Consider the following 27,743-nt stretch of genomic DNA (forward strand, 5'->3'; position numbering starts at 1 on the left):
TTTGAGGTAACATCGTTTATTACAGTTCTATTGCATAATTAACATAAAATACAATGTACATGTACCAGGGTACATGATCATATACACAACTATTCTCAACTTTGTGCAAATACTGCTACGATAAAAATTATTTGTACATAAAAGTATTAAATTAATTAATTTTATAAATAATATGCAAATTAACATTTAAAGCAAAAACATGTATAGATAAATTGTTTCTTTCATACCAAATTGTGAGACTTAAGTATGTGTAAAATATGTCTTGATGCCTGTTTACTGAATATTCTCCTACTCTTCCTACAAATTCACTCAAGTTTCTGTTAAATTCTTCATTCATTCAATTCAAGTAAATTGTTAATATTTGTTTAATAATAAATTAAAGGCTGAACTGATATCATTTTTTTTGACTGGATTTAGAATAAAAATTACTCTAATTGAATGTTGGAGACAACATGTGGTCTAGAAATAAAAGTAGGTACAGTATATCCAGTAAGGTTAAAAACTTTACCTATATTTACCTGTATATCGGTACGGGACACACTGACCACAAAGACCTATATTTACCTGTATATCGGTGCTGGACACACCGACCACATATATTGTGTTAAGCCTAATTTTACAAAAGTGTCTTACACTACAATATTTACCACAAAACACCAACGTCCGAAAAACTAAATATCACAAATAATAATTTTCATGAAATACAAAGAAATTCCTTGGGAACAGAGTACATGGTGTACATTAATACAAGTATTTTAGTCATATTACAAGCTGTGTAGAAATTACAACAACGAAAAAATCTCATTAAAAACATTTCCACTCATTTTCCTTTCGGAAGTAATACACCACCTTGACATGGTTGCACCAAGTTTCATTTGCTAAATGCCACATCAAACACATTTCTTACAAAGGACAATTTAATCATTCTTACTTTAGACTGATGGTAAGGTCATATTAGGCCATTATCTTAAAAATCTTAGAATCAAAATCCAATATTTACATGTCCTTGGACTCAATCTTATCGCCATCGAAAATAATATGTAATTTATTTCATATTTTTTAATAATCATTTTTAATTGTATTGGAAACAATCTAAAATCTGACAAGAATCGAGGTTCAATCAGGTCTTTAAACATACTTCTACTAAAACATTCCACAACCAATCACAGAGCTATCTTTTTTCACATTCTATCATAACTAAGGCAACATACAACATACACTTGACTAAATTCTTGTGAAACTTGGTCAAATGTTGATTTTTTTCATAAAAATCATTTGTGAAAGATTTGAGATGAACATGTAAACCAATTGCAACTTCAACACTTAGGTTGGAAATCCCTGAAGACTGTGGAAGTCAGAAACCAATGGAAGCCAGGGTAGTTGGAAATCCCTGAAGACTGTGGGAGTCAGAAACCTAGTAGACTGTGGGAGTCAGAAACCCAGTAGACTGTGGGAGTCAGAAACCCATTAGACCGTGGAAAAAGCAAAAGCTTGCTAAGAACATACTTACATCTTCCAAAATACTGCTACAGTTAAAACATATGAGGATTACCTACCAAACTTTAAATGTTATGAACAGGACAAATATATGAAATCTTGATGCTGTTATGTATTTTATTTCTTCTGTTATTTATATTCATAATAAATATGATATCACATTTATATCTATTGCTGTAATACTACAGGCAAACTTAAATTGGTATATCACATAACGGCACAACGACCATTCATCCAATTTAAACTTTTCCATTTAGCACTTGAAATAAGAATGAATTTGCCTACCAAATTCTTCATTAAAAGCGCTGAAATAAATCAACCACTCAGATAAGTGTGTCTACAGTAAATTGCAAAATATTTAATACTAAACTTCACACAATAAGGTACCTTTGTTCTTAATTCTGTTGGAAATGTCACAAAATATTCTCTTTTTGTTCCAAGTACTACTCCATTCTCTTTCAAACATTGGCCTGACCTGTTATAGAGATTACCCTACCCCATCCCCACTTTGCCCTGTGCCTCTCCCAAAACTGATTATTTTGCTTTGTGTAAAATGGTCAAAATGGTCACAGACTGTATATTTGTCAAAATGGTCACAGACTGTATATTTGTCAAAATGTTCATGGACTGAAGTGAAATAAAACTAGACATTTTACATACCATTTTTACCCAGCAAATTACAATTACACACCAAATTCAATTTCTTTTCATTGTTTATTGAAATAATTTTATGATATGTCAAAACTGACATATAACAGAAAGAGACTAGTGTTTGGTTAAAAGGGAAGGTAATGGACAAAAATAGGTAAACAAACAATGTAAGCGGAGGCAGCCTTCCACAGATTGGTAAACAACCAGGTAAGGGGAGATAACCTTCCACAGATTTGTCTTAACCAGGTATGGGGAGGTTACCTTCCACAGATTGGTACACAACCAAGTCAGGGGAGGTAACCTTCCACAGATTGGTACACAACCAGGTAAGGGGAGGTAACCTTCCACAGATTGGTACACAATCAGGTAAGGGGAGGTAACTTTCCACATTGGTACACAACCAGGTCAGGGGACCCCGGTAACCTTCCACATATTGGAACACAACCAGGTAAGGAGAGGAAACCTTCCACATAATTGGTACACAACCAGATAATGGGAGGTAACCTTCCACACATTGGTACACAACCAGGTCAGGGGAGGTAACCTTCCACAAATTGGTACACAACCAAATCAGGGGAGGTAGCCTTCCAGAGATTGGTATACTACCAGGTAAGAAGAGGTTACCTCAGGTATCATCCTTTTAAACAGTTATGGAGAGATAACATGGCAGCTTCCTAGTAAGGTAAAGGGAGGTAACCTCCAGTCTCCCAGTAAACCAACAACAGATCAGATAACAAACAGGTAAAAGGAGGTAACATGCATAGAGGCCTCCAATTAAAATGACACACAAACAGATAAAGGGACATAATCCTGGCAGACTTCCATCAAACAGATCAGTACACAAACAGGTCAGGGAAAGACACATCAAACACAGCCTTGGGTGACATCTGGAGGGATTTACGCATCCTCTCTGGACTGTCGGGCGGGCGGGACACCATGTCCAGAATCTCCGTAAGCTTGGTATGGAACTTACATGACTGAAATACAATATGTTAACATAGAATTGATAAGAGAGAAATAGTAATGCAGAAATAGTTAGTGGAGCTATTTGTATTATATTCCATGACGTTTTGAAGGAACAACAATGCTATACACCACCTTGAGCAGATACTGTGACAAACTATAATTGTCTTTACAAAATATTGTCTGTTTAGTTGCTTGTTTTGACTTATTGCTGATACAGATATACTTACTTTTTGTTCAGAGCGAGCCACAATCTCCTCAAATGGGGCGGTGCGGTAAGTTTGATAAATCTCCTGTCTCTTCCTTGCTTCTTCCTCTTTCTTCTCAGTGTTGTCCTCAGCTTTAACAAAAGACAGATGTCATCGTTGTGTAAAGTTAACTGTAGAAATACTGTCACTTAGACAGTAGTCTTGATAATAATCCAGCCACATTTGTTTCCAGCTAAAACAGCTTGATTAACTTATGGGCTTGATCACAGAGACCTTTTTGTATAGAAAAAGATACTATCTAGTAATACAACCAGAACAATGGTGAATGGATAGTTGGACAACCCAATGTGGGAGTTAACTGTATTTCTATGTGGGGATTGTCATCCAGGTAAGGGGAGGTAATTACAGGTACTCACCTAACATCTTCTTCAGGGACTCGACTGTGATCTCTTCATCTGTCCATCTCTGTAACCAGCGATGAAAACATACAAAATTAACTACATTTTTGTCAACTTTTACATAAAAAACATACTACATACCAAAAGGAATCCCCCAAATTTTTTGACAATTTTTATTTGGAATTTCCAACTAATCTAAAATCTTGAGGTAATTAAGATGACTTTAAAAACAATTTCAGAAAGTACAATTACATATTAAAGAGTACTTGCTCCGGAGGCAGATTCTCAATAATGCTACTAGCCTTAACAATATTTTCATAATAAACATTGAAACTCTCGCCAGCCCTGAAACAAAGAAAATTTGACTCCCCTGAATTTACATGGGGACAGTAATTGTGATAATGATAGACTATCATTACAAAAGGCAATAGCATGTTTTACATACACCAAATCAATTATACTGATGATTTCCTGAGGTCTCCAATAACTATACATGTACAATCATAAAGACCCTGTTTACAAGTCCAATAGAAGTACCAGTCAATGCCAAAAGTCAATTAACCTCTGCCTACCAGTAAGTCCAAACACTGTCAAACACTGTTGACCTCATAGCTGACCACTGAAGATCTGTCAGTGGCTGCTTGATAAGGGAGATGAACAACTGTGTTATCCCGGTAAAACATGTATTGTATTGTCCATGTGATGTACTTTTATGTATTGATGCAATGTTTTACCAAATAAATCTATCTATCTATCTATAACAATAGGCTTACCCTGGAGAATATCGGCGAGCCTTCTGCGCTCTCAATATCAAAGTTGATGGAGCCAACGTCACTGGCACTTCCACTTACGGCCATATCTATAAATATACCACAGGAATATTGGTTCACAGCGCCATAGTAACAGAATTCATTTATATCTTAATTAGAACTGAATAAAAGTCCACTGATAAAAGAAACAGAAATGGAATTGAATGACATCTCTATCATTTTTTTTACTACAAAACTGATTTATGAATTCTACATGAAATTGGACAGCGAAGTAAGTAAACTGGGAGGAATTTTCAAAAACAGAGTCACCTTACATAGAAAAGATAATCTACTTTGTATCAACAAAATCTTAGCTTGGTTGTTCAAAGCCTAATTTCTGTCCACAAATCACCTCACAGAATCACAGAAACTTTTAAATGATGATAATTATTTTAGAAATTTTATTTTTGTTTCAATCAGGTAATAATTGGCTATAGGAAAAGTTATTTAAAAACAGTTTAAATGTATGAACTATTGATTAAATAAGGAAATATAACAAATATTTCCCCTGTAGTCAAAAATAAAAATAAATATTATTAAAGAACTGCCTTGCATACTGTTGTGTGCATATTATACCGTACACTAACTGCAATAAGCATGGGGAGAATTCAGGACTCATAAAAAAACACAAAATTTACAGAATTTTTTCCATTTCTATTTTTACTCTAAAATGAAATGGATATTGATGTAACCTTGAAGTCTTGAACTTTCCCCACACAAATATTTAAAGTGCATGATTCTAGCTGCTGTTTTTCCTCATTACCAATAAATCAAATCCAAACTAATCTGAAAAGGTTGCACAAGCACAGCACACTACAGTTTTAACAAACTACAACACCCTCAAGGGTATACTAGAATGCTTTACAGCTGTTCAACCCTTGACCCCAGACTTTGACCTTGAACTTGGGATGAGGATCCTGAAAATGATACATGTACCACATCTAAATCCAGAATGTCTATAAATTTAAGTTTCATTAAATGACGTTAATTGTTAAAAGTTAATGTGATGAAGAAAATAGTAAACAAATCACTTCATAAAATGGCATATTAAACTGCAACACAGCCATCTTTAATTAAGATTTTCTCAAAGGTTTTACACTTATAGAAGTTAGACATTTAATTCCAATAGTGTTGGTCAATTTCAAAAACATCTTTACATGCAAATATTGATGCAAGTCTGGGATGGGGAAAGATTTAAAAATCCTCCACACAATGCAGTCCAACCTGTACTAAGAGACAATCCTTTTTAAGTCCATAAAGAGATCTGTCAATACAGGTTCACTTCACAATGTAACGTCACGCTACCACAATTGGTCCACTACCCAAATTGGTACACGGTCAGAAAATGGTTCGAATAGTACTTAAACATTGTATTTGAGCATTTTCACACGACAGTATATAACATAAGCGATATTTATCAGCATTTCCACAGAATAGTTTGGTTTTTAGGAATATTTTAAGAGTACACGATTGTTTCAAATAAAATGTATCAGAAAACCAGTCGATTTCTGTTTTTTATAACTGGATAATATGAAAGGGGGGTATATATGCAGTATGGTATTTATAAAAGCAACTTATTTTGTTGCAATCGGCACATCAATTAATAGAAATAAAAACAAATTTCATAGCCTATGATATGGTGTATCAATTTGGGTACTTATCATGGCCGCAAAAATGGGACGACATGTCTCACGAGTTTAGCCTTTTATTTTCAGAAACAAATCAATGAGAATCAAAACTTTCCCTGAAAATGAACTACAATTGGTAGTCTTTGTCAAGGGTCAAGAAACATTCAAGATACAAAATCTGAATTTTTAAATATCGCTGAAAAACTCAAAATTGTACCAATTGTGGTAGCTTGACGTTAATCACTACGATGGGATCATTAAAATTGGCTTCTTCACACAGGTGGTCACTTAATGGAAGTGGTCACTTAATGGAAGTGGTCTCTTAATACAGGTTCAATTCACCATCAAATCACAACCAGTGAGATCATCCAAAGTGGCCTCTAAACACAAGTGGTCACTTAATGGAGGTGGTCTCTTAATACAGGTTCAATTCACCATCAAATCACAACCAGTGAGATCATCCAAAGTGGCCTCTAAACACAAGTGGTCACTTAATGGAGGGGGTCTCTTAATACAGGTTCAATTCACCATCAAATCACAACCAGTGAGAGCATCCAAAGTGGCCTCTAAACACAGGTGGTCACTTAATGGAGGTGGTCACTTAATACATGTTCAATTCACCATCAAATCACAACCAAAGGAAACATCCAAAGTGGCCTCTAAACACAGGAGGTCACTTAATACAGGTTCAATTCATCATCAAATCACAACCAAAGGGAACATCCAAAGTGGCCTCTAAACACAGGTGGTGACTTAATACATGTTCAATTCACCATCAAATCACAACCAGTGAGATTCATCCAAAGTGGCCTCTAAACACAGGTGGTCACCTAATGGAGGTGGTCACTTAATACATGTTCAATTCCCCATCAAATCACAACCAAAGGGAACATCCAAAGTGGCCCCTAAACACAGGTGGTCACTTAATACAGGTTCAATTCACCATCAAATCACAACCAAAGGAAATATCCAAAGTGGCCTCTAAACACAGGTGGTCACTTAATGGAAGTGGTCTCTTAATACAGGTTCAATTCACCATCAAATCACAACCAGTGAGATTCATCCAAAGAGGCCTCTAAACACAGGTGGTCACCTAATGGAGGTGGTCACTTAATACATGTTCAATTCACCATCAAATCACAACTAAAGGTAACATCCAAAGTGGCCCCTAAACACAGGTGGTCACTTAATAGAGGTGGTCACTTAATGGATGTGGTCACTCAATACATGTTCAATTCACCATCAAATCACAACCAAAGGGAACATCCAAAGTGGCCTCTAAACACAGGTGGTCACTTAATGGAAGTGGTCTCTTAATACAGGCTCAATTCACCATCAAATCACAACCAGTGAGAGCATCCAAAGTGGCCCCTTAACACAGGTGATCACTTAATGGAAGTGGTCTCTTAATACAGGCTCATTTTACCATCAAATCACAACCAGTGAGAGCATCCAAAGTGGTCTCTAAACACAGGTGGTCACTTAATGTAGGTGGTCACTTAATACAGGTTCAATTCACCATCAAATCACAACCAAAGGGAACATCCAAAGTGGCCCCTAAATACAGGTGGTCACTTAATGGAGGTGGTCACTTAATGGAGGTAGTTGTATGAGTAGGTTTGACAGTGTTAGAATAAATAGGTGGAGTGATTTATTAAGGTATGGATGGAGTCTTATTTTTTTAATCTGAAGGAATCACATAGATGAAGACATGAAACACTATTATAACTAGTCAATGTTATGTTCTTGAGAACAACCTCATCAAGACAACTAATCAGTAATTCAGACACAAATTATGGACCGGCAAACTACTAGAATTAGAATGCAATCACAGGTCCTTACTGCATAGTCACAGAGGTTAGTTAGTGTAAGAATGGCAGATTTCAACAACCGATGTATCCTCCAAAAAAGTTCATTTTATTGATGACACTTCCCAGATACATCAAGTGGACACCATGCTGGATCAGTTTACTATCACCAGCCAAAGGTTATACAAATGAAGGATATAAAGCCCACTACAGACGAAACACTAAGGAACTCCACCGTTTGGGGTTTTCAGAGGTTACCTCCCCTAATTCACTCTGGATATAACTAAAGCACAACAGGGTCAGAGTACTACCAATGACAAGGTAGTTCAGATGGTTTGAGCAAAGGATTCATCTCCTGGTCTGGCACTTTTATACTCAATGATACCACAGATATGATTTATTACAGCTATAATCATTATAAAAATAGTTTCTAATGCATAACAAGTGGAGTCATTGCATAAATAATGTTTAGTATCTTAAACAAATCGTATCATGCTGTTGATTTTATTTCACCACTTGAACAGCTAAAATATTTATATTTTCAGTAAATTGATATTATAATCTAGTCATGAGGAATATTAGTGATATATATGGATACAAAAATCTGTGTTGATATAGTTTGTGTTATATCAGTATTACAATAATATATATAACGGAATATTGGAGAGAGGCAGAGAACCCAGGATATAACCATAGTAGATTACTTTGTTAGAATCCGTGCAGTTAATACAACATATCACAACACCCTACACCGACAAATCATCGGGTTGTCATGCTTGTGTCTCCGTATCACTTCTCAGAATAATTCCTTTCTTTAACACAATATTATATCCCCTCCTGCCTTTATCATTAAACTGCTATGATAAATTCATCTACAGACCATTTTTTCTTTAACTACTCAGAGTTTAACAGCAGCTGGTTTGTTTTGCAAATTTTATCTGCACTTGTAGAAATATCTAACATCTTAACGCAATCATCCACATCTTAGTACTCTGACTACACAGAAAACCAGTAGCTACGTCAGACAGACATGCTAATATCTTTCAAATATGCTATTTTAGTCATGATTACTATTATATTTATCGAGATACTTTTAAATAAAAAAACACTTCATCTTTATGTATTATTAAATGGTAGCTATGTAACACTTTAACCTGGTCTGCAGCTGTAGTTTTATTTAACATGAACAGTTTCTAGTGCAAAACCAAATTTCTTCAAACTCCATGAAATAAGCTGTCATATACTGCATAAAAAACTGTTATTTTTTCCAATCAGCTCAACTATCATCTGCAAGTATATTTACTTAATACTATTTCACGAATTACTGGGAAAATTAAATCCTATTTCACCAATCACCAGGACTGTTAAATCCTATTTCACTAATCACCAGGACTGTTAAATCCTATTTCGCCAATCACCAGGACTGTTAAAACCTATTTCGCCAAACCCCAGGTACATTGTATATTAAGATACTATTCCACCATGATACATTTCACCAACCACCAGGAATATTAAGATACTATTTCACCACCCAGCAGAAGACACCACACGGTCACATTATACTGACAACAGGCGAACCAGATGGAGCGCTTTAAAGTTTCCACATTAAAATGACCTTGACCTACTTTCAAGGTCACAGGGGTCAAATATGTCAAAAATTTCAAACAACAATATCCTCAGAACCATTTGAACTAGAGTCATGATACTTAGGTATGTTATGTAGACCAGCAGTGCAAATCATTTTCTTAATTGCAGTAATGAGGTTTAAGGTCAACTTTAAGTGCTAGTCAGGGATCAAAGGTCAACATGGGTTAAAAGCTTTTTAAACAATCTTCTTCTCAAGTTCCATAAGGCCAAGGGTCATGCTATTTTGTCAGTAAGTACCTGGGATGGGGTGCTATAATATTTCCTCATTGAAATGACCTTAACCTATTGTCAAGGTCACAGGGGTCAAATATGTTAAAAACTTTAAACAACAATATCTTAAGAACTATTTGGTCTAGAGACATGATACTACAAACTTTGGTATGTTATGTCGACCAGCTGTGTAAATCGTTTCCTTTATTACAGTAATGAGGTCAAAGGTCAACTTTAAGTGCTAGCTGGAGTCAAAATATGGATAAAATCTTTAAAATCAAAATTTCAAATTTCAAACAACAATATCTCCAGAACCATTTGAGAGATTTTAAAATTTCTTGTGTTCTAGTTACCAAATTTGGTCTGAAGTTACCTATAAAGCAGTTTCATGTAACAAAAGAAACAGGTGAGCAATACAGGACCTCTGGTCTGGACTTCTTGTAGTAAGATGCAAGTTCACAAACCACATGGACTATTAAGATACTATTTCACCAAGATACTCTTTCACAAATCACTAGGACTATTTAGATACTATTTCACCATGATGCTCTTTCACAAATCACTGGCACTATTTAGATACTATTTCACCATGATTCTCTTTCGCAAATCACTAGGACTATTTTGATACTATTTCTCCATAATACTCTTTCACAAATCATTAGGACTATTTAGATACTAGTTCACCATGATGCTCTTTCACACATCACTGGCACTATTTATATACTATTTCACCAATCCCTGGCACTATTTAGATACTGTTTCACCAATCACTGGCACCATTTAGATACTATTTCACCAGGATACTCTTTCACAAATAACTAGGACTATTTAGATACTAGTTCACCATGATGCTCTTTCACACATCACTGGCACTATTTAGGTACTATTTCACCAAGATACTCTTTCGCAAATCACTAGGACTATTTTGATACTATTTCTCCATAATACTCTTTCACAAAGCACTAGGACTATTTAGACACTATTTCACCATGATACTCTTTTACAAATCACTGGCACTATTTAGACACTATTTCACCATGATACCCTTTCACAAATCACTGGCACTATTTATATACTATTTCACCATGATACTCTTTTACAAATCACTGGCACTATTTAGGTACTATTTCACCAAGATACTCTTTCGCAAATCACTAGGACTATCTAGATACTATTTCACCAATCCCTGGCACTATTTAGATAGTATTTCACCAATCACTGGTACTATTTAGATACTATTGAACCATGGTGCTGTTTCACAAATCACTGGCATTATTTAGATCCTATTTCGCCAATCACTGGCACTATTTAGATAGTATTTCACCAATCACTGGAACTATTTAGATACTATTTTACCAGGATGCTCTTTCTCAAATCACTGTCACTATTTAGATACTATGTCACCAATCACTAGGACTATTTTGATACTATTTCACAAATAACTGGCACTATTTAGATACTGTTTCACCATCATACTCTTTCACAAATCATTAGGACTATTTAGATACATTAAGATACTATTTCACGAATCACTGGCACTATTTAGAGACTATTTCACCAATCACTAGGACTATTTTGATACTATTTCTCCATAATACTCTTTCACAAATCACTGGCTCTATTTAGATACTATTTCCCCAAGAGACTCGTTCACAAATCACTAGGACTATCTAGATACTATTTCACCATAATACTCATTCACAAATCACTAGGACTATTTAGTTACTATTTCACCATGATTCTCTTTCGCAAATCACTAGGACTATCTAGATACTATTTCACCAACCACTGGCACTATTTAGATACTATTTCACCAATCACTGGCACTATTAAATACTATTTTTTGTATCACTGGGCTACTAAACATCACTTCACCATTTACCTGGGTTATTAGACATTATTTTACTAGGGTAGTCAACATTATTTTACTAGGTTATTAGACAACATTTTACTAGGTTATTAGACATTATTTTACTAGGTTATTAGACATTATTTTACAAGGTATTAGACATTATTTTACTAGGTTATTAGACATCATTTTACTAGGTATTAGACATTATTTTAGCCTATTAAATACATTGTACTAATTCACCAATAACATGTAGTATCATTAGATTATCATTTCACTAAACTGCAAGATCTTTTCACCAGTTAATTAACAACTATATTACATATCGCCGATCAGACAGTGGTGGTCATTTTGACAATAATTCATGTTCTACCTCTCATTCACCTCTCTGCTACAACAACAGTGATAAACCTTTGATCATGTGAGGTAAACACCTGAAAATGATTTATTTAATCTAATTCACAATTCATACAGATTAATCAGGACCAAATTCAAGCACTTTTCCAGCACTTTCTTGCAATTTTCGACAAAAGTTCAAGATTTTCTGTTTTACAAAAATTTTTAGTGTATAAAGCAAGAAAATTGAACGAAATAAAAACAGATTTGAAACAACCGACTAACTTCTTGTGTTCAATTCTATAACAACATAAAACTTTGAAACACCTTATTTTGCAAACATACATCTTCCAGGAATATTAATTTCATGGATAATTACAATTGATACTGAACTAGAATCCTCTTGTGCAACTTCAGTATTGGCAAATAAAATCTAGACACAGTTGCAAATTATCACAAAAACATTAACATGGTTTACAGTCATGAGGGACACCTTAAAATAAGTCACCCCTGCTCATGGAAAAACCACTTTATAAAACATTGAAAACATCAGCTCTCCTTCTTGGCATTCTGAAAGGCAAGTCACAGATCCTAAAATATGACATGAGCATGTGCTACGTATACCGACACTATATACTACGTCACTGATACTAGGATATTTTTTACAACAGGGATATTTTTCATGCCAGATTTATTTTTGCGATTTTCAAATTAAGGTGAATCAATTAATTCAACACAAAAGAGAACATTTCTTGTCTAGCAACAAGACATTCAGGTACCTTACAATGTTAAAACCACAAACTGTGCAAATGACTGAAATCAGCACATTTTCCAGTTATCGCAAAAATAACACTTCTGCGTAAATGTGAAAAATATCACTGCTTGAAACGAAAGCAATACCATAGTCCTACATATACTGTGTTACTGACATGATTCTGTCTGACAGAGTTAGTGAGGCAGTGTTAGATACGATAACAGGATAGGTGGATTTGATGCAGTGACAAGTCTTTGTGAAAAGTACCAACAATTAAGTGCATCACCAACATTTGTTTCTCACATTATACTCATGCTTCCCTATTTATTAAAAATTATGTTCTTAAAATAACATATATCAGTCCATATAATAAGTCAGCCCTGCACATGGAAAACACACTTTCTGAAGAATGAATTGTAAAAGGTTGATGATTTGGATAGGCCACTGATAAGTGATAGGGGTTTGAATGAGTGATGAGAAGGAGGAGTCGGTGATGAGTGGTAGGAGTCAGTGACAAGTGGGAGGAGTCAGTTAGGAGTGGGAGGAGTCAGTGATGAGTGGTATGAGTGGGAGGAGTCAATAACCAGAGTGGAAAGAGCCAATGACCAAAGTGGAAGGAGTCAGTAGTGAATTGGAGAAGACAGTGATGAGTGGGAGGAGTCAGTGTTGAGTGGGTGGAGTAAGTGTTGAGTGGGAGGAGTCAGTATTGAGTGGGAGGAGTCAATGACAAGAGTGAGAGATTCAATTTGTGGATAATCTACATGCATGGGTTGTGAGTGATTTCTTTAATAAAATCAGCTGTGTAGAAACTTCAAATGGAATCAAACAACACAGTGATTGTTAAGACTTTTGTGTGATAATCAATATTATTTTTACGTGTGAAATAGTTCCTATCCCTGAATAAAGTATTTCAAAGAGGCAGAAATTGTAGATATGTAACTGGGTCAGCAGGTATACCTATGGAACACTCCTTGCTTCGTTTGTCTCATTATGCAAGCAAGTGGAAAACATCCAAGCAGCTAGCCAATCTCAAAGTAAAAGTCTGCTTGTACCCATCAACCCACAATCAAACAGGATCAAAACGTGAGGATATATGTGAGAAACAATATGCAACATGCCAGCTGGGCTGACTAGAGTAACAACAAAAGTTTTACCGTTCGGGTCCCCATTCCTCACACCTATAAACGTAGGACGCCAAATCAGGGTTAATGTACAGATAGGACACCAACAAAACATTGAGGACAAAGAATAAAACATACTAAACATCTAAGTCACAAATACATGAAGGACGCTCAAATTGTATTTAACATGAAGGACGCTCAAATTTATATGTAGGACATTCAAACATTATTTTACATGTAGGACGCTCAAATGTTATTTTACATGAAGGACGCTCAAACATACACGTAGGATGCTCAAACATATTTTACATGAAGGACGCTCAAACATTATTTTACATGAAGGACGCTCATACATTATTTTACATGAAGGACGCTCATACATTATTTTACATGAAGGATGCTCAAACATTATTTTACATGTAGGACGCTCAACATTTTTTTACATGAAGGACACTCATACATTATTTTACATGAAGGACGCTCAAACATTATTTTACACGCAGGACGCTCAAACATAGTTACATCTAGGACGTTCAAATACCATTAACATAAAAAGTTAATACACAAATATGAAACAGATGAAATTAATGTATAGATAAATTCAGGTTAGAATGCATTTTTCTACAAACAGGGTTGATGTTTTACCCAACATTTATAACAACCAGTAACATGGTCATGTGATCAAACATCATCCATATAATCTTAAAATTTTAAATCCTGATATTTTGTGATTGACAACAATCAAGTTATACATAGTCAGTCTTCACTGAACTGTAGGATTTATTTAATTTTGAAAATACATCTTTCTCAAAACTCACCCATGGAGAACAATGCATCCCTACTTTAGTAAAACTGAATCTAGAGAAAACCATTTAAAAATAAACATATTGCAGATCTACGTCACACTTGTGTAATTAAAAATCATATTAAAAAGATTGCTTTAAAAAAGCTACTAAGAGAATCCTGGTGGAGGGATGGTGGCATCAGAAAAAAGATCAGTGTGTGCTCAAAGATTAAGGGTTAAAGGTCTGGTAGAAATATAGGTGTCTACTGTACCGAGTGTGCTGAAGGGCTTGACGGCTATCGGATTGGTCAGTCTGGAAGCATCTTGGCCACAGTCCACAAGGAATTGCTGTAGTGTGGCCTGGTCAAACAGACACTTAGACTGGACATTGTCAATTTGAGAGTAGCTGAAGTGGACATGAATAAATGATATTAGTATTCCAGATCTAACAAACTCTTCTTTCATTAAATTTGATTTCTCATACAAGATTATAGTTTTGAACATGAAACCAACAAGAGATAATCTAACCAATCACTACTATTTTGAGAGGAACAATATCTGTAAATTTATCTTCAAAATCTGTCAATGCCACACACCACAGGCAAACACCAGTAACAGGAACAGAATCGATAGCTAACAGGACCACAGGATTAAAACACTTTGTAAACTTCTACACTTCATGTCTGACCAGGGCAGATTAAATATGTTTATACATTTAAATTTCAAATCTAAATTATACAAAGCATCTGACAATGTTAATTTTATAATTGATTTACCAAATTTGAACATGCACCTGATTTCTTGCAGGTAACTTCAAAATCAATTTTATATTATACATAATCCTGGGAAACTTTCATCAGTCCAATAATCAATCTCCACCAGTAAAATCTATATTATTATACATAATCCTGGGAAACTTTCATCAGTCCAATATTCAATCTCCACCAGTTAAATCTATATTATTATACATAATCCTGGGAAATTTTCATCAGTCCAATATTCAAACTCCACCTGTAAAATCTATATTCAATCTCCACCAGTAAAATCTATATTCAATCATTGTTAACTTCACCCTCCACATATAATTAGTATATAATTATACACCAGGTAGTATATGATAAATTTATCTCATTGCTGAGGGTGAAAATATTACTGTGGTGAACATTTCTCAGTATTAAAACACTATACATANTATTTCTCAGTATTAAAACACTATACATGTATTATATTTCTCAGTATTAAAACACTATACATGTATTATATTTCTCAGTATTAAAACACTATACATGTATTATATTTCTCAGTATTAAAACACTATACATGTATTATATTTCTCAGTATTAAAACACTATACATGTATTATATTTCTCAGTATTAAAACACTATACATGTATTATATGTCATTGTGTGTGTCACTATTTGTAAACATGATATCAAAGTTTTACTTTTTACACAAACAATATACGTATTAAACGTGTCGCAACGTTTCAAGACCGACTGGTCCCTTGTCAAGCTATCTGATAGCTTGACAACCGGTCTTGAAACGTTGCGACACATTTAATACATACATTGCTTGTGTAAAAAGTAAAACTTTGATATCACATATTTCCAAACTGATGAATCTTATTGAAGATGTTTGTAAACATGTTTATATTTTGCAATTAAGCAATATTTTGAATGATAATGATGAAAAATCCTGTGAAATGCAAAACTTTCATGCATATGAAAAGCCCTTCACCTACTTCGACTTTGTCAGTACATGTAATACTAAATTCTCATCAAGATCTAGCACCAAATTAACCAAGTCTGAGTCTAATCAATCAATTTTACTTGCTGAGTCTCATTAATTCAGTTTACCTGCTTAGTTTCATTAAGCTTACTTGCTAGATCAAATTAATCAAGTTTACCTGCTGGGTCTGTTGGATCTGTTAAATGCAAAGTCTGGCAGTAGGTAGGGAGCCTCATCACGTCTGATGTCTATCACCTGCACGAGAAATAAGACCTTTACGTATTCCTATTCTAAATCATACTATGGTAGAACCAGATGGATTTCAATGACTTCATGAACCCCATCTCTGCCTGTCATTTTTACTGTAACGACAATGCGTATTTAATTGTTGGTCTTCATTTGGAATCAAATGATCATAATTTGAAATCAACCTGGATCAGTCTGTCTGGATTCATATTTTACAATTCAAATGCAGCTAAGTGCTGTCCATTTGAATATTAGCAATAACACTGCCCAAGAGATTTATCTTCATTTTTATTTTTAAATAAGTCTGTTTCCTCAAATAAACATTTACTGAAAAGTCATCCCACCAGGCAAAAGATACAATATTCCTTAACCTCGAAATGTCAAATGAGTTCAGTTTAATGGTGATTATATCAAAAGATAGTCTGCAGGTGGTTAATAAGTGATCAGGAGAGCCTGGCCATGGTTATCTTTTAAAATCCAAGGGTCCTGCTCTCGATGTCATGCAAATGCTCTGTACCCTTGAATTTTGACAGAATTAAATACTCACGGTTAGCTATTTCCGTAACGGTTTCAAGACAAGTCAAATTCTGTCATCAGAAAATCAAAGCGTGCAGAGAAGTATGTCAAGAGAGTAAACGTGATATTTCAATGATGGGCGAAAAACGTTGGTTAGATATTGCAAATTAATTTCAATACATTCAGTTCTATTTTGAGAAAAAAAATAAAGGTACAGACTAACACCAAATTTATTTTATGTTCAGACAATGTCTAATTCTTGATCAGTCAAGATCAGACCACTTACTTCTTTGACGTATTGACAGAGTGGTGTCTGGCCGACAAGCTGGGCCACAAGGTTGATGAACCCTGCCACCAGTCCATGTATGGCACACCTGTGGGTCATGGGCAGACTCGTTTGTGTCATCACTGAATGCTGTGGAAAAGAAATGACAATATTACCGACTGTGAGGTTAAGGATAAATACTACCTTACTGTGACAAGCATCCCCTTAATTAATAGAAGAATCCCACCTTAATGTACATGTAACATGTGAATGGTAATTAGAAGACACATTTGAAAGACAAACATGTGGTCATTCTGAACACAGAATGTGTATCATTTAGTGTTTTATTTGATGAAAAAAAACCCCACTTTTTGCAGCGTCCCACAAATTCAATGATTAGATATGAAAATTCATATTTCAAGCACAGCATACCACTATTTCAGGTTGCTGAGCTAAACCGAAATTTCTACACTTCAAAAATCTATGTAAACAGTCTATGTAGACTACTGTTGAACAGGGAGTCTATGTAGAATTCCCTAAACACAATAATGTTTCAAGTCCTACCTGTATATCTAGTCCAAGTCGCAGCATTTCGGTGAGGATTTCCTCAGAGCCAAGCTCCACAGCCAACAGACACATGGTACAATACAGGGCCTCGTAATTATCTACTTTGTTACTCTCCATCTGTACATTTTCCATGATGTGAGTGTAGAACTGGACATTGTTCTGTAAACAAAAGTTTTCTCCCTTTAAATTTATACAAAAGAAATTACCTCACTTTGAAGGTCTACCAATAGAGTTATTTCCCTTTGTAGTCATAAACACCAGCTTCAATCATCCATGCAACATCATGCAATGGTTTAACAGACCTATACTTTTTGTCTGTTGCTAACAAAATGGAAGATAATGCTGCCTCTAGTTTCAGTTCTCCCCTCTGTGTATCAGAATGTGAAGTCACTAACCTTTTTCATAAATAAGCTGTCTTGTCCCGATACTTTTGCTTCATTAAGAGCCACCTGGCTAATATCTTTGCGGATACTGAAATATATTAAAAACAACTCACGTACAATTTTTCAAACAATATTTTCGCAAAGTATGCCATGATGTTGATGAATTCTTACCCATGTGCATAACATGAGGTGTTCTAAAGGGACTCCATTTGTACCATTTAGGTTTGTTACAAGAATAGCACTACAGTGCCAATGTTATTTTAATTTGTGACAGCAAATCTAATTTCTTTAATCTTGCACTTAGATATGTCATTGTATTAAAAAAACAACCTTGAATCTAGGTGAGTTAATATGTATTGACAAATGATCTTGAAATGGAGTATATTATGTATAAGAGAAATGAATTTGAACTTGCATGGTCATGTTTTTTGGTACTGACACAATGACCCTGAACTTGGATGTGTTATTGCATATTGAAATTGTGACCTTGAACTTTGACATTTTGTTGTGTACTTACACAATGGTCTTGAACTTTGGCGTGTTGTTGTGTCGGTCTATGAGACTGTGCAGTATTTCCTGCACGGTAATCCTCATGGACGGGTCCTCCAGCTGAGAGAGCTGTAACAGACCGGTCAGGAACTCGGGGTGGAATGTGTTGGCCATATATATCGTCTTGTATGTCGCGGCTACCTGAAAACATTTAACACAGCATCCCTCGTATACTTATCAAGCATTATATATTTCTGTAACCTCAACATCAACTTTGATGTGATTTTCTTATAACCTTCAAAAGAGTTTACCCGATATATATAGTGTATGCATGCGTATGATGCGGTAATAGCACTAGTCTTATCAGCTGTTGTATTGACTACCACGGTATGTCTAAATGTGATGTCATTCAATGGTTTCAATGATGTCACAACATGACCATGTCTAATAAGACCACGGAGAACTGAGAGTTTTTCCATACCTTCTCACATAAGATGTTCTAACATGGCTGAAATTTGAAAGTGATGTTCATATTGTTACTGAAGTTTTCAAATCAGGCAGGAGAGAGCCTATTCATACAAGTTTGGACAGAATCCTATCAGCTAATCTACAGATTTTATTAAAGAAGGAGTTGACAGACAATAATCCATAGAACTACAGATGACTGAAAAGAACTGAAATTTTATCCTGAATTTACTAGTGAGACAGACTATGAGAGTTACACAATATGAAGTTTCCAATTTATATAGTTTATATGTCCTGAAGACAACAACCACAAGTATGGATCTCTCACCTTCTGTAACGTCTTCAGCAACATTGTCTGTAGCTGGATGTCTATAGATATTCTGTAACATAAAATAGTTAACACCAATTCTTCATAAAGGAACTGTTAGTAAATTACATTAAAAACACGTAAGATTTACCTGAGCATGATTATCGTAAAATGGAAAACATATAACACCCTCCCTATTTTCAGGTTTTTTTGGACATTAAACAAATAAAAGATAAACTTGGACACATCAAACAAGGATAGCACTGCATAATGCATACCTCAGCATTGAGATGTGGTTTTCTTAGGAGTTAGATTTCAGTTAAACCGTGTTTTCTGGGATTAAACTTTACCCTATTTCCTCCTGGTCTAGTTGTGGAAACTTGCCCATGACAAACATCATTATTTCTATCTTCTGGTAGTCGGGAAGATGGTTGGCAAATTCTCCTGGAAACGTATTAATATATCAATATAAAACACATAAAATGGTGTAAATATCATGTTTACATGATTTGTTATCAAGGTGACAGGGTGACTTAAGGATCATCCTCGATACTTCAGGGGTTAGGCGTAACTTCTGGAGAAACGAGGATGCTCAAGGACAGTCATTAAGTGTAATACAAAATTCGTCTAAATACAGTAAAAATTAGGAATTTATAAAAAAAAAACATCCTTGTCAAAAGAGAAGGATATCTAATGAAACCTCGTGTAATAGACATATAAGGCTGTAATGATGTTTTACCTATAACAATGATAATGGCCTCCTCAAACTTCTTCTCCATCTCCCTCATCTCTGCATCCTGACTCTTGTTGTCCACAGAGATCCTCAGGTGTCGGAGTAGGGTGTTGAACACATCCAGGACTGAGGGGCCTACATGGGAAGTAACACATTAAGGAGATTGACACAAGGGAGGTAACACATTAGGGAGATTCACACAAAGGTGGTAAAACATATGGAAGTAACATACAGAGATATTACAAAAGGGAGGCAACATACAACGAGCGGTATATTGTAAGGGAGGTTAAACATATAGGCAGTATCATGTAAGGGAGGTTAAACATATGGAAGAGATAATACAGAAGGCAGATACACACAAGGAAGGTGGCATGGTATAGAAAATCTTAAATCTTTTAATTGATTACTTAAAACAAAAATTAAAATACATTTATTATCTTGACATATCTACTGATGGAGATATGAAGTATTAATACTAGGGAAGGGTATGGATTTTAAATATAACAAATAACCTTATCCATTGCTGTTTACCACATTGACTCAGCTAAAATAATAATTTCAGACCAAGTTTTCACATTGTCATAAAAAATTAGGACCTTTTTTACTTTGACTTTCCCATTTCTAAAGCTCAATACTAGAATATTTATTTATGATATTTTGTACCAGATTGCAAAAGTAAATTCTTAATTGGTTTCTATAAATTTGAAACTTTCTTGTATTTAAGCCAGAACATGTTACCCTCAAGTTAAAGTGATTTTCAAATTGGAGCAATAAGTACTGCTTCACATATCCAACACTTTCTTAATCTTCAATCCAGAAAGTGAAACTGATTGTAACTAAGGCTGTGCAATCCTACTGTTACAGCAGGTAGTAAAACACATACCACTACCCAGAGAGCCGCCAGCAGCAATGAGTACAGAGTGGAAGAGAACATCAATGATGCTGGTCTTTATGGCCGGGTCACTGTTAACTCGTTTGTCCAGGTGGGACATCAACATCTGTACCACCAGGTAGGCATACTGTTGCTGTGGACATCAAAGGTAACAACATCACACACCTGTGTACTGAGGCCAATCAAATATATAAATGTGTTTCCAGTTACTGAGGCCAAACAAATATATAAATGTGTTTCCAGTTACAGATGGTTTATTTCAGGGTCTAACATTCTCACAACAGTTAAAGTTATTTCATAAAAAAAAATATGCTACGTTGCTAGGTTAAATACAACACAGTGCATTTGGAAAACCAGGTTTGTTTGTGCAGAAATGAGTTGTACTTGATTCATTATGATACTTTCTTTGATAAAAATTTCTATCCTTTAAAAAGAAATGTTACAGATACTCCATAGATTTGTTTTTATATTTGAATAAAATTGCCACGTGGACTTTTTCTTTTGTGTTCCTTTTCTTATCTAAATGTCCTTGGATTCTTTTTCAATCAAAAATGACATCTACATGGATTGTGGATTGCACAATAATATTTCAAAATCTTTCAATTATCTTTACCTTAAATGAGAGAACACATATTAGGTATTTTGATTTTATTATTATGTCATTGGGTCTAAAACGATCTGGAGACTTACCTGGACAGAATACATTATAATATTGAAGCACTTGATAGCAAAGTCATTGGGTACCCAGAGCTTATGATTGTCCATATGTCTGAAAAAAGAAGCAATTTGATCTGAGACCAAGTATAGTCGAACTGTTGTTTCAAATGAGATACTATTTTAAGAAAAGACTAACTGTCATGTTGTGAGTGTATTATGGCGGGTTCTGTCGATATGATAACTACGTACATTGATAGCTAAATGTGCACAAATAAAAATATAACTCCAAACATCCAGATTTACAGACATAAATAATATTTGACAACACATAAACATTCATGCACCCAATAAATGTCAGACCATCTTCCAGCTTTGCTCTAGCTCTGTGGAGGATGTGGAGGAACGGTAGCTATAGTGCCTGTAGCTATAGTGTTAAGATGTATACCAGTACAGGCCAACGGATGTCTATGATGATGCTGTTGTTATAGGAAACCCCTGAAATTACACTACTGCAGGCAATGAATGGTAATTATGGTACAGGACTGATGACAGCTTTGTTTACTGTTGGACACCCCCCTCCCCCAAGATACACACCAGAACCAGATATAGTTAGTGATAGTTACGATGACCCTGCGGATACATACATGAGGACAGGTCGTAGGACGGTTCTGATGTTGCCGTAGGATCCCCGACACACCAGGTCTCGGAACACCTGCTCTGCAATATAAGCCGGATGTTCCTCATCTTTAGGACTATCCAAGTCCAGGCACATAAAACTGAAAAAAAGACACAGGTAAATCTCAGAAAACGTGGACATAGTGATATACAGATTTTATATGGGCAGAGCTGCCACAATACCTTAAAGAGCATATGGGATTTTTCAAGTCTGCAACTAATTGGTTACATAATAACATGACGAAGATTTCTAACTTGCTTAAGGTATGCTAGTTAAGAAACAGACGTTACTACGGCAATAAGAAATTCACCAGAAGCAACATACACTAAGCAGTTTCCACAGATACCTTCTTTTCATAGATAAGTAAACAAAAACAATGGCTGCAGCTATTTTCATTGAAATCTTTTGTATATTAGTCATCTGCATTTGGAGAAACATTTCCATTCAATGATAAGATAATTCTATACAATGAATTACCTTTGATGTAATCAGAGCTATTGATAGTGAAAATGATTTAAAAAATTGTCATTATTAAAACAGATATTACAAGTAACAACAGACTATTTTGTCAATGTTAAACTTAAGATCAGTTGTCATGTTTATTAAAACTTTACTTACTTCTGATTGTGCATGTTATAGAGAAGAGACGGTACAATTTTGTCCATGTGGACATCCTCCCAAATGTTCACCTGAAGATCGTCACTGGCCGTCTTTTTCACTACGCCCTGTAGACCACGTAATCCTGCACTCTGTATCCTACCACAGGAAATGAACAATTGATATTTTGTGTTAATAAAGGGTTCGACTGAGAAAGTAAACACCTTCTTATTTATAAAAATTTAAAAACAAAAATGATCTATTTCTTCACTTTATGATAGAAGGGTTTATGCCATGTATGTAAGTCTCTACTGTATGCCTGTACTTTGTATACCAACAATGGTCAACTTAAACATAGTCTATCTCACTATAATTGTGGAGAAAAGAGGGAGTATGGTTCGCAAACTTAATTCATCTCAAATTTTGACCTACATTGTATTATGTCCAGCTGTTGATTTATATCTAATCTGTATACCCCTTACCTGTGACATCAGCAAGAACCTGGATGTATGGCAAGGGGTTTGGCAGAGGTAGGGAATGAATGGGGTTGAGGTGGGGCAGAGGTAGGGAATGAATGGGGTTGGGGTAGGGCAGAGGTAGGGAATGGATGGGGTTGTGGTAGGGCAGAGGTAGGGAATGGATGGGGTTGTGGTGGGGCAGAGGTAGGGGATGGATGGGGTTGAGGTGGGGCAGAGGTAGGGAATGATTGGGGTTGAGGTGGGGCAGAGGGAGGGAATGAATGGGGTTGTGGTAGGGCAGAGGTAGGGAATGGATGGGGTTGTGGTTGGGCAGAGGGAGGGAATGGATAGGGTTGAGGTTGGGCAGAGGTAGGGAATGAATGGGGTTGAGGTAGGACAGAGGTAGGGAATGGATGGGGTTGAGGTCGGGCAGAGGTAGGGAATGAATGGGGTTGAGGTAGGACAGAGGTAGGGAATGGATGGGGTTGAGGTTGGGCAGAGGTAGGGAATGGATGGGGTTGAGGTTGGGCAGAGGTAGGGAATGAATGGGGTTGGGGTGGGGCAGAGGTAGGGAATGGATGGGGTTGAGGTCGGGCAGAGGTAGGGAATGAATGGGGTTGGGGTAGGGCAGAGGTAGGGAATGGATGGGGTTGTGGTTGGGCAGAGGTAGGGAATGGATAGGGTTGAGGTGGGGCAGAGGTAGGGAATGATTGGGGTTGAGGTGGGGCAGAGGGAGGGGATGGATGGGGTTGGGGTGGGGCAGAGGTAGGGAATGGATGGGGTTGAGGTCGGGCAGAGGTAGGGAATGAATGGGGTTGAGGTAGGACAGAGGTAGGGAATGGATGGGGTTGAGGTTGGGCAGAGGTAGGGAATGGATGGGGTTGTGGTTGGGCAGAGGTAGGGAATGGATAGGGTTGAGGTGGGGCAGAGGTAGGGAATGATTGGGGTTGAGGTGGGGCAGAGGGAGGGGATGGATGGGGTTGGGGTGGGGCAGAGGTAGGGAATGGATGGGGTTGTGGTTGGGCAGAGGTAGGGAATGGATAGGGTTGAGGTTGGGCAGAGGTAGGGAATGAATGGGGTTGAGGTAGGACAGAGGTAGGGAATGGATGGGGTTGAGGTGGGGCAGAGGTAGGGAATGGATTGGGTTGAGGTGGGGCAGATCTAGAGGAATGGTCTAAATACCAAGCATAGGCTTATCAAAGGTCATACATGCCAAGATTTGGTCTTCAACATCATATTTCACTTGGATCTTTGATACTTATTTCAAGTTTACCTTGTTCTTATTTCATCATTAGATTTCCCGCTGTGACACATGGAGCTGAACTTTGACACAAAGAAGTCGTAACGTCTGTGGTAGGATGGTGTGTCTTCTTCAATATTGGTAAATTTAACAAACTGAAACATGTTGATAGAAATTTACAGAATCATCTAATTAAAGCTAACACATCTCTAACTATTGTTATAAATTATCTTATACCTTTCCTAATATATACTGCTGACACTAAAGATTTGATATCATATTTAAGATAATTAAGAATCGGTTAAGTCAGGATTTGTGTTTCAATGACACTAATGAAACTTCTGAAAATCAGAATAATGCCTACTTACATGTACGTAGCAAATCCTTTTCTTGATTCAACATTAAATAAATTTGTTTCGCCCATATATAAATTTGTTTCGCCCCATATATAAATTTGTTTCGCCCCATATATAAATTTCCATTCTTTCTTTCTCACGTTTTAACATTTGAACAGACACATTCTCACAAAATCAGACAGTTGAACATACATATTCTCACAAAATCATAGCTTAATTCCAAAATTAACTGTAAGTATTTTAATGACAGTACTTTTAACCTCAAGCATTTCTCTTTGATATTATAAAGAAGAAAAAAGAATCCTAGCTTACCGACTGTGTGGCAAGAATCTGTAGGTCTGGTTCATCCAACTCAAGGAGTTTTTGGACCATCTTCAGGAAACTCTCAACAAACAGGTTGAGGGAGTGAGAATGACAGGACACTAGAAGCTGATCTAGGGCATCCATGGCAACGAACACCAGTCTGAAACACAGATCATTTAACTTTTGTACTCAAATGTCATAGACGAAAATGTCCTCACAGTGGCCTGAAAAGGCATGCAGGATACCCAAGACTAAGACCCCCTCAAAAACTACATATTACTTTTAAGTTCTTCCACAGGTCTGTTCTAGATTCTGTATCATTGTAGATACAACATGGCTTCTCCAAACCTACATGTACACTTACCCTATCCTCCTACGGTGTATGTCACTGGCAAGTTTTTTTTCCATGTAGGTTCCAATTCTGTCCAGCTTTTCCGGTGAGGATATGGCATAAAATGTCAGCTTGTCCATCTCATTCTTGACAAGTCCATCCTGTACAACAGAGAATAAAACATGGATTATATTTTATGTTTACTTAATTAAATAATAATGGATAAAGACTTAAAGCCTCTAGGTCCATAGGTCTCTAGGTTGATGATTCCATCATCTATTTATGGATTGCAACTTACTACAGTGTATTTCCAATAATTCACCAAATGATTATATAAATGGGCAATAGGGGGAACGATGGACAAATTGATGTTGGCAGGCACTACTAGAAACAATCTTACCTCTGGGTTAACTGGGAAGATGTTGTCGACGAGACGCTTCCATCTTGGCTTAAGAGCAGAGCAGCATCCACAACATGCTGAAAAGATTTTTAAAAAGAGACAAAATAAAACACTGAATCCAGTTCAGGTCCAGTACACTCTGCTGATTGAGCTATATAGCTGTAAAGACCTATAATAGCTCTATTGACCTATCTGAAATAGGTCTTTTGACCTATTTTCAAGTGATTTTCTTTTTTTAAAGAAAACGAAACAAAGTCGCTTTTAAAAGAAGATTGTATCATTAGGTTGATAACAAAAGACATTAAATATAAGTATTCTTTTAAAAAAATAATGGTGTAAAAAAATCGGAAATTTTACATTTATGAAAAATGAAAATAAACATCTAACTGTATGCTCTTTGTAGTCAACATTACCATAAACCTTATTGTTTTATGCGACTTTGCTTTAATTTAATGAAATTTGAAATCTGAGAAAATATAGCTCAATACATCTATAATTTATAGGTGTATATAGCTATATAGCTCAATCGGCAGAGTGTACTGGACCTGCAGTTACAAATTGGAAATATTATAATTAACATGATTGTTTATTGTATCCTTTTGAGATGATTTGGAAAGTTTGCAAGACAAAGTTTCAAAAGAATGAAAGTAAAATGAAAAGCTTTGGTTAGTCCGAAATTACAATTGTGTATGTAGTATTTTCCTCCAGATCTAATTTGACTACAGTAGGGACCGGGCACAGGAGTCTGATGTTTAATCAATATAAGTATAACAGTATATATATAAAAAATGGGGTATCTTTTTTATATATAGACTGTTATTCTTATATTGATTAAACGTCAGACTCCTGTGGACCGGGGTGCAGATCTTACAAGTTTGCAGTGGATGATAAAATACGAATATACCAAATACAGCACCAAATTACTTTTTCGGTAACGTTCAAGAATACAAACAAAATTATCAAACAGCTATACTACCATTATCCATACATCTCAACACCCAGGGGCCTGTTCGTTTATGCGGAACAACCGGTTTGACCGCTTATAAATGTAACAATTTCGGGTAAAAATCCTGGCGGACCTGCAGATGTTTATGCAGGCCTTGCAAGGCTTTGTCAAGGCTCGCCTTAAAGCAGCATCAGATTACTAGGTTCGACCTTATTTAATAAACGAACAACATTGGTAGATCGGTTTGACCGTTTAAACGAAAACGGCCCAGTTTGCTGTCTGCTCTCTCCACAACATTTAATAATCGATGTCAACATCGAACAGTAGATAGTCAGTTGGTGCATGGCCGCTGTGTTAAGCATATGGATGCAGCTTTTAAAATCTATACAAACCTGCCATATTGTCGGGTAGGTGGATGTCCGTATCAAGTCATCTGTCTAGTATTAGGCGTCCAAGTGCAGCACTATCACTCGAATAATCAAGTACAAACCCCTACCCTTTGCTAACCCGCTAAGTCTGACAT

General features: G+C 36.0%; 1 protein-coding gene and 1 long non-coding RNA gene across 4 annotated transcripts; one reads left to right on the plus strand and one right to left on the minus strand.

The window, feature by feature from the left end:
- LOC110467154 (protein EFR3 homolog B-like) lies at positions 1-27,743 on the minus strand. Of its 3 annotated transcripts, XR_002464817.1 has the most exons (24): positions 27,613-27,743; positions 26,275-26,351; positions 25,908-26,035; positions 25,553-25,703; positions 24,918-25,039; positions 23,208-23,345; positions 22,558-22,689; positions 21,947-22,025; positions 21,248-21,389; positions 20,371-20,499; positions 19,982-20,075; positions 19,653-19,704; positions 18,888-19,060; positions 18,383-18,458; positions 17,985-18,146; positions 17,442-17,570; positions 16,572-16,648; positions 14,937-15,070; positions 13,914-13,937; positions 4,492-4,577; positions 3,737-3,785; positions 3,342-3,451; positions 2,653-3,125; positions 1-2,611 (listed from the first exon to the last, which is right to left on the minus strand). XR_002464817.1 is itself a non-coding variant. In XM_021524107.1 (23 exons), exons 1-23 carry the CDS (start codon positions 27,617-27,619, stop codon positions 2,982-2,984), a joined length of 2,415 nt encoding a protein of 804 aa, XP_021379782.1. In that variant the 5' UTR covers positions 27,620-27,743; the 3' UTR covers positions 1-2,981. The 3 variants fall into 3 exon arrangements, 2 of the variants coding, with proteins under 2 accessions (XP_021379782.1, XP_021379783.1); XM_021524107.1 differs by having other exon boundaries at positions 1-3,125; XM_021524108.1 differs by lacking the exon at positions 13,914-13,937 and having other exon boundaries at positions 1-3,125.
- LOC110467155 lies at positions 4,586-9,569 on the plus strand. The gene is made up of 3 exons (XR_002464818.1): positions 4,586-6,765; positions 6,842-7,070; positions 7,334-9,569. It is a non-coding gene; the product is annotated as an uncharacterized LOC110467155 (long non-coding RNA).

The sequence above is a fragment of the Mizuhopecten yessoensis genome, unplaced genomic scaffold, assembly GCF_002113885.1.
Source record: "Mizuhopecten yessoensis strain PY_sf001 unplaced genomic scaffold, ASM211388v2 scaffold11163, whole genome shotgun sequence".
In the NCBI taxonomy this organism is placed as follows: Eukaryota; Metazoa; Mollusca; class Bivalvia; order Pectinida; family Pectinidae; genus Mizuhopecten; species Mizuhopecten yessoensis.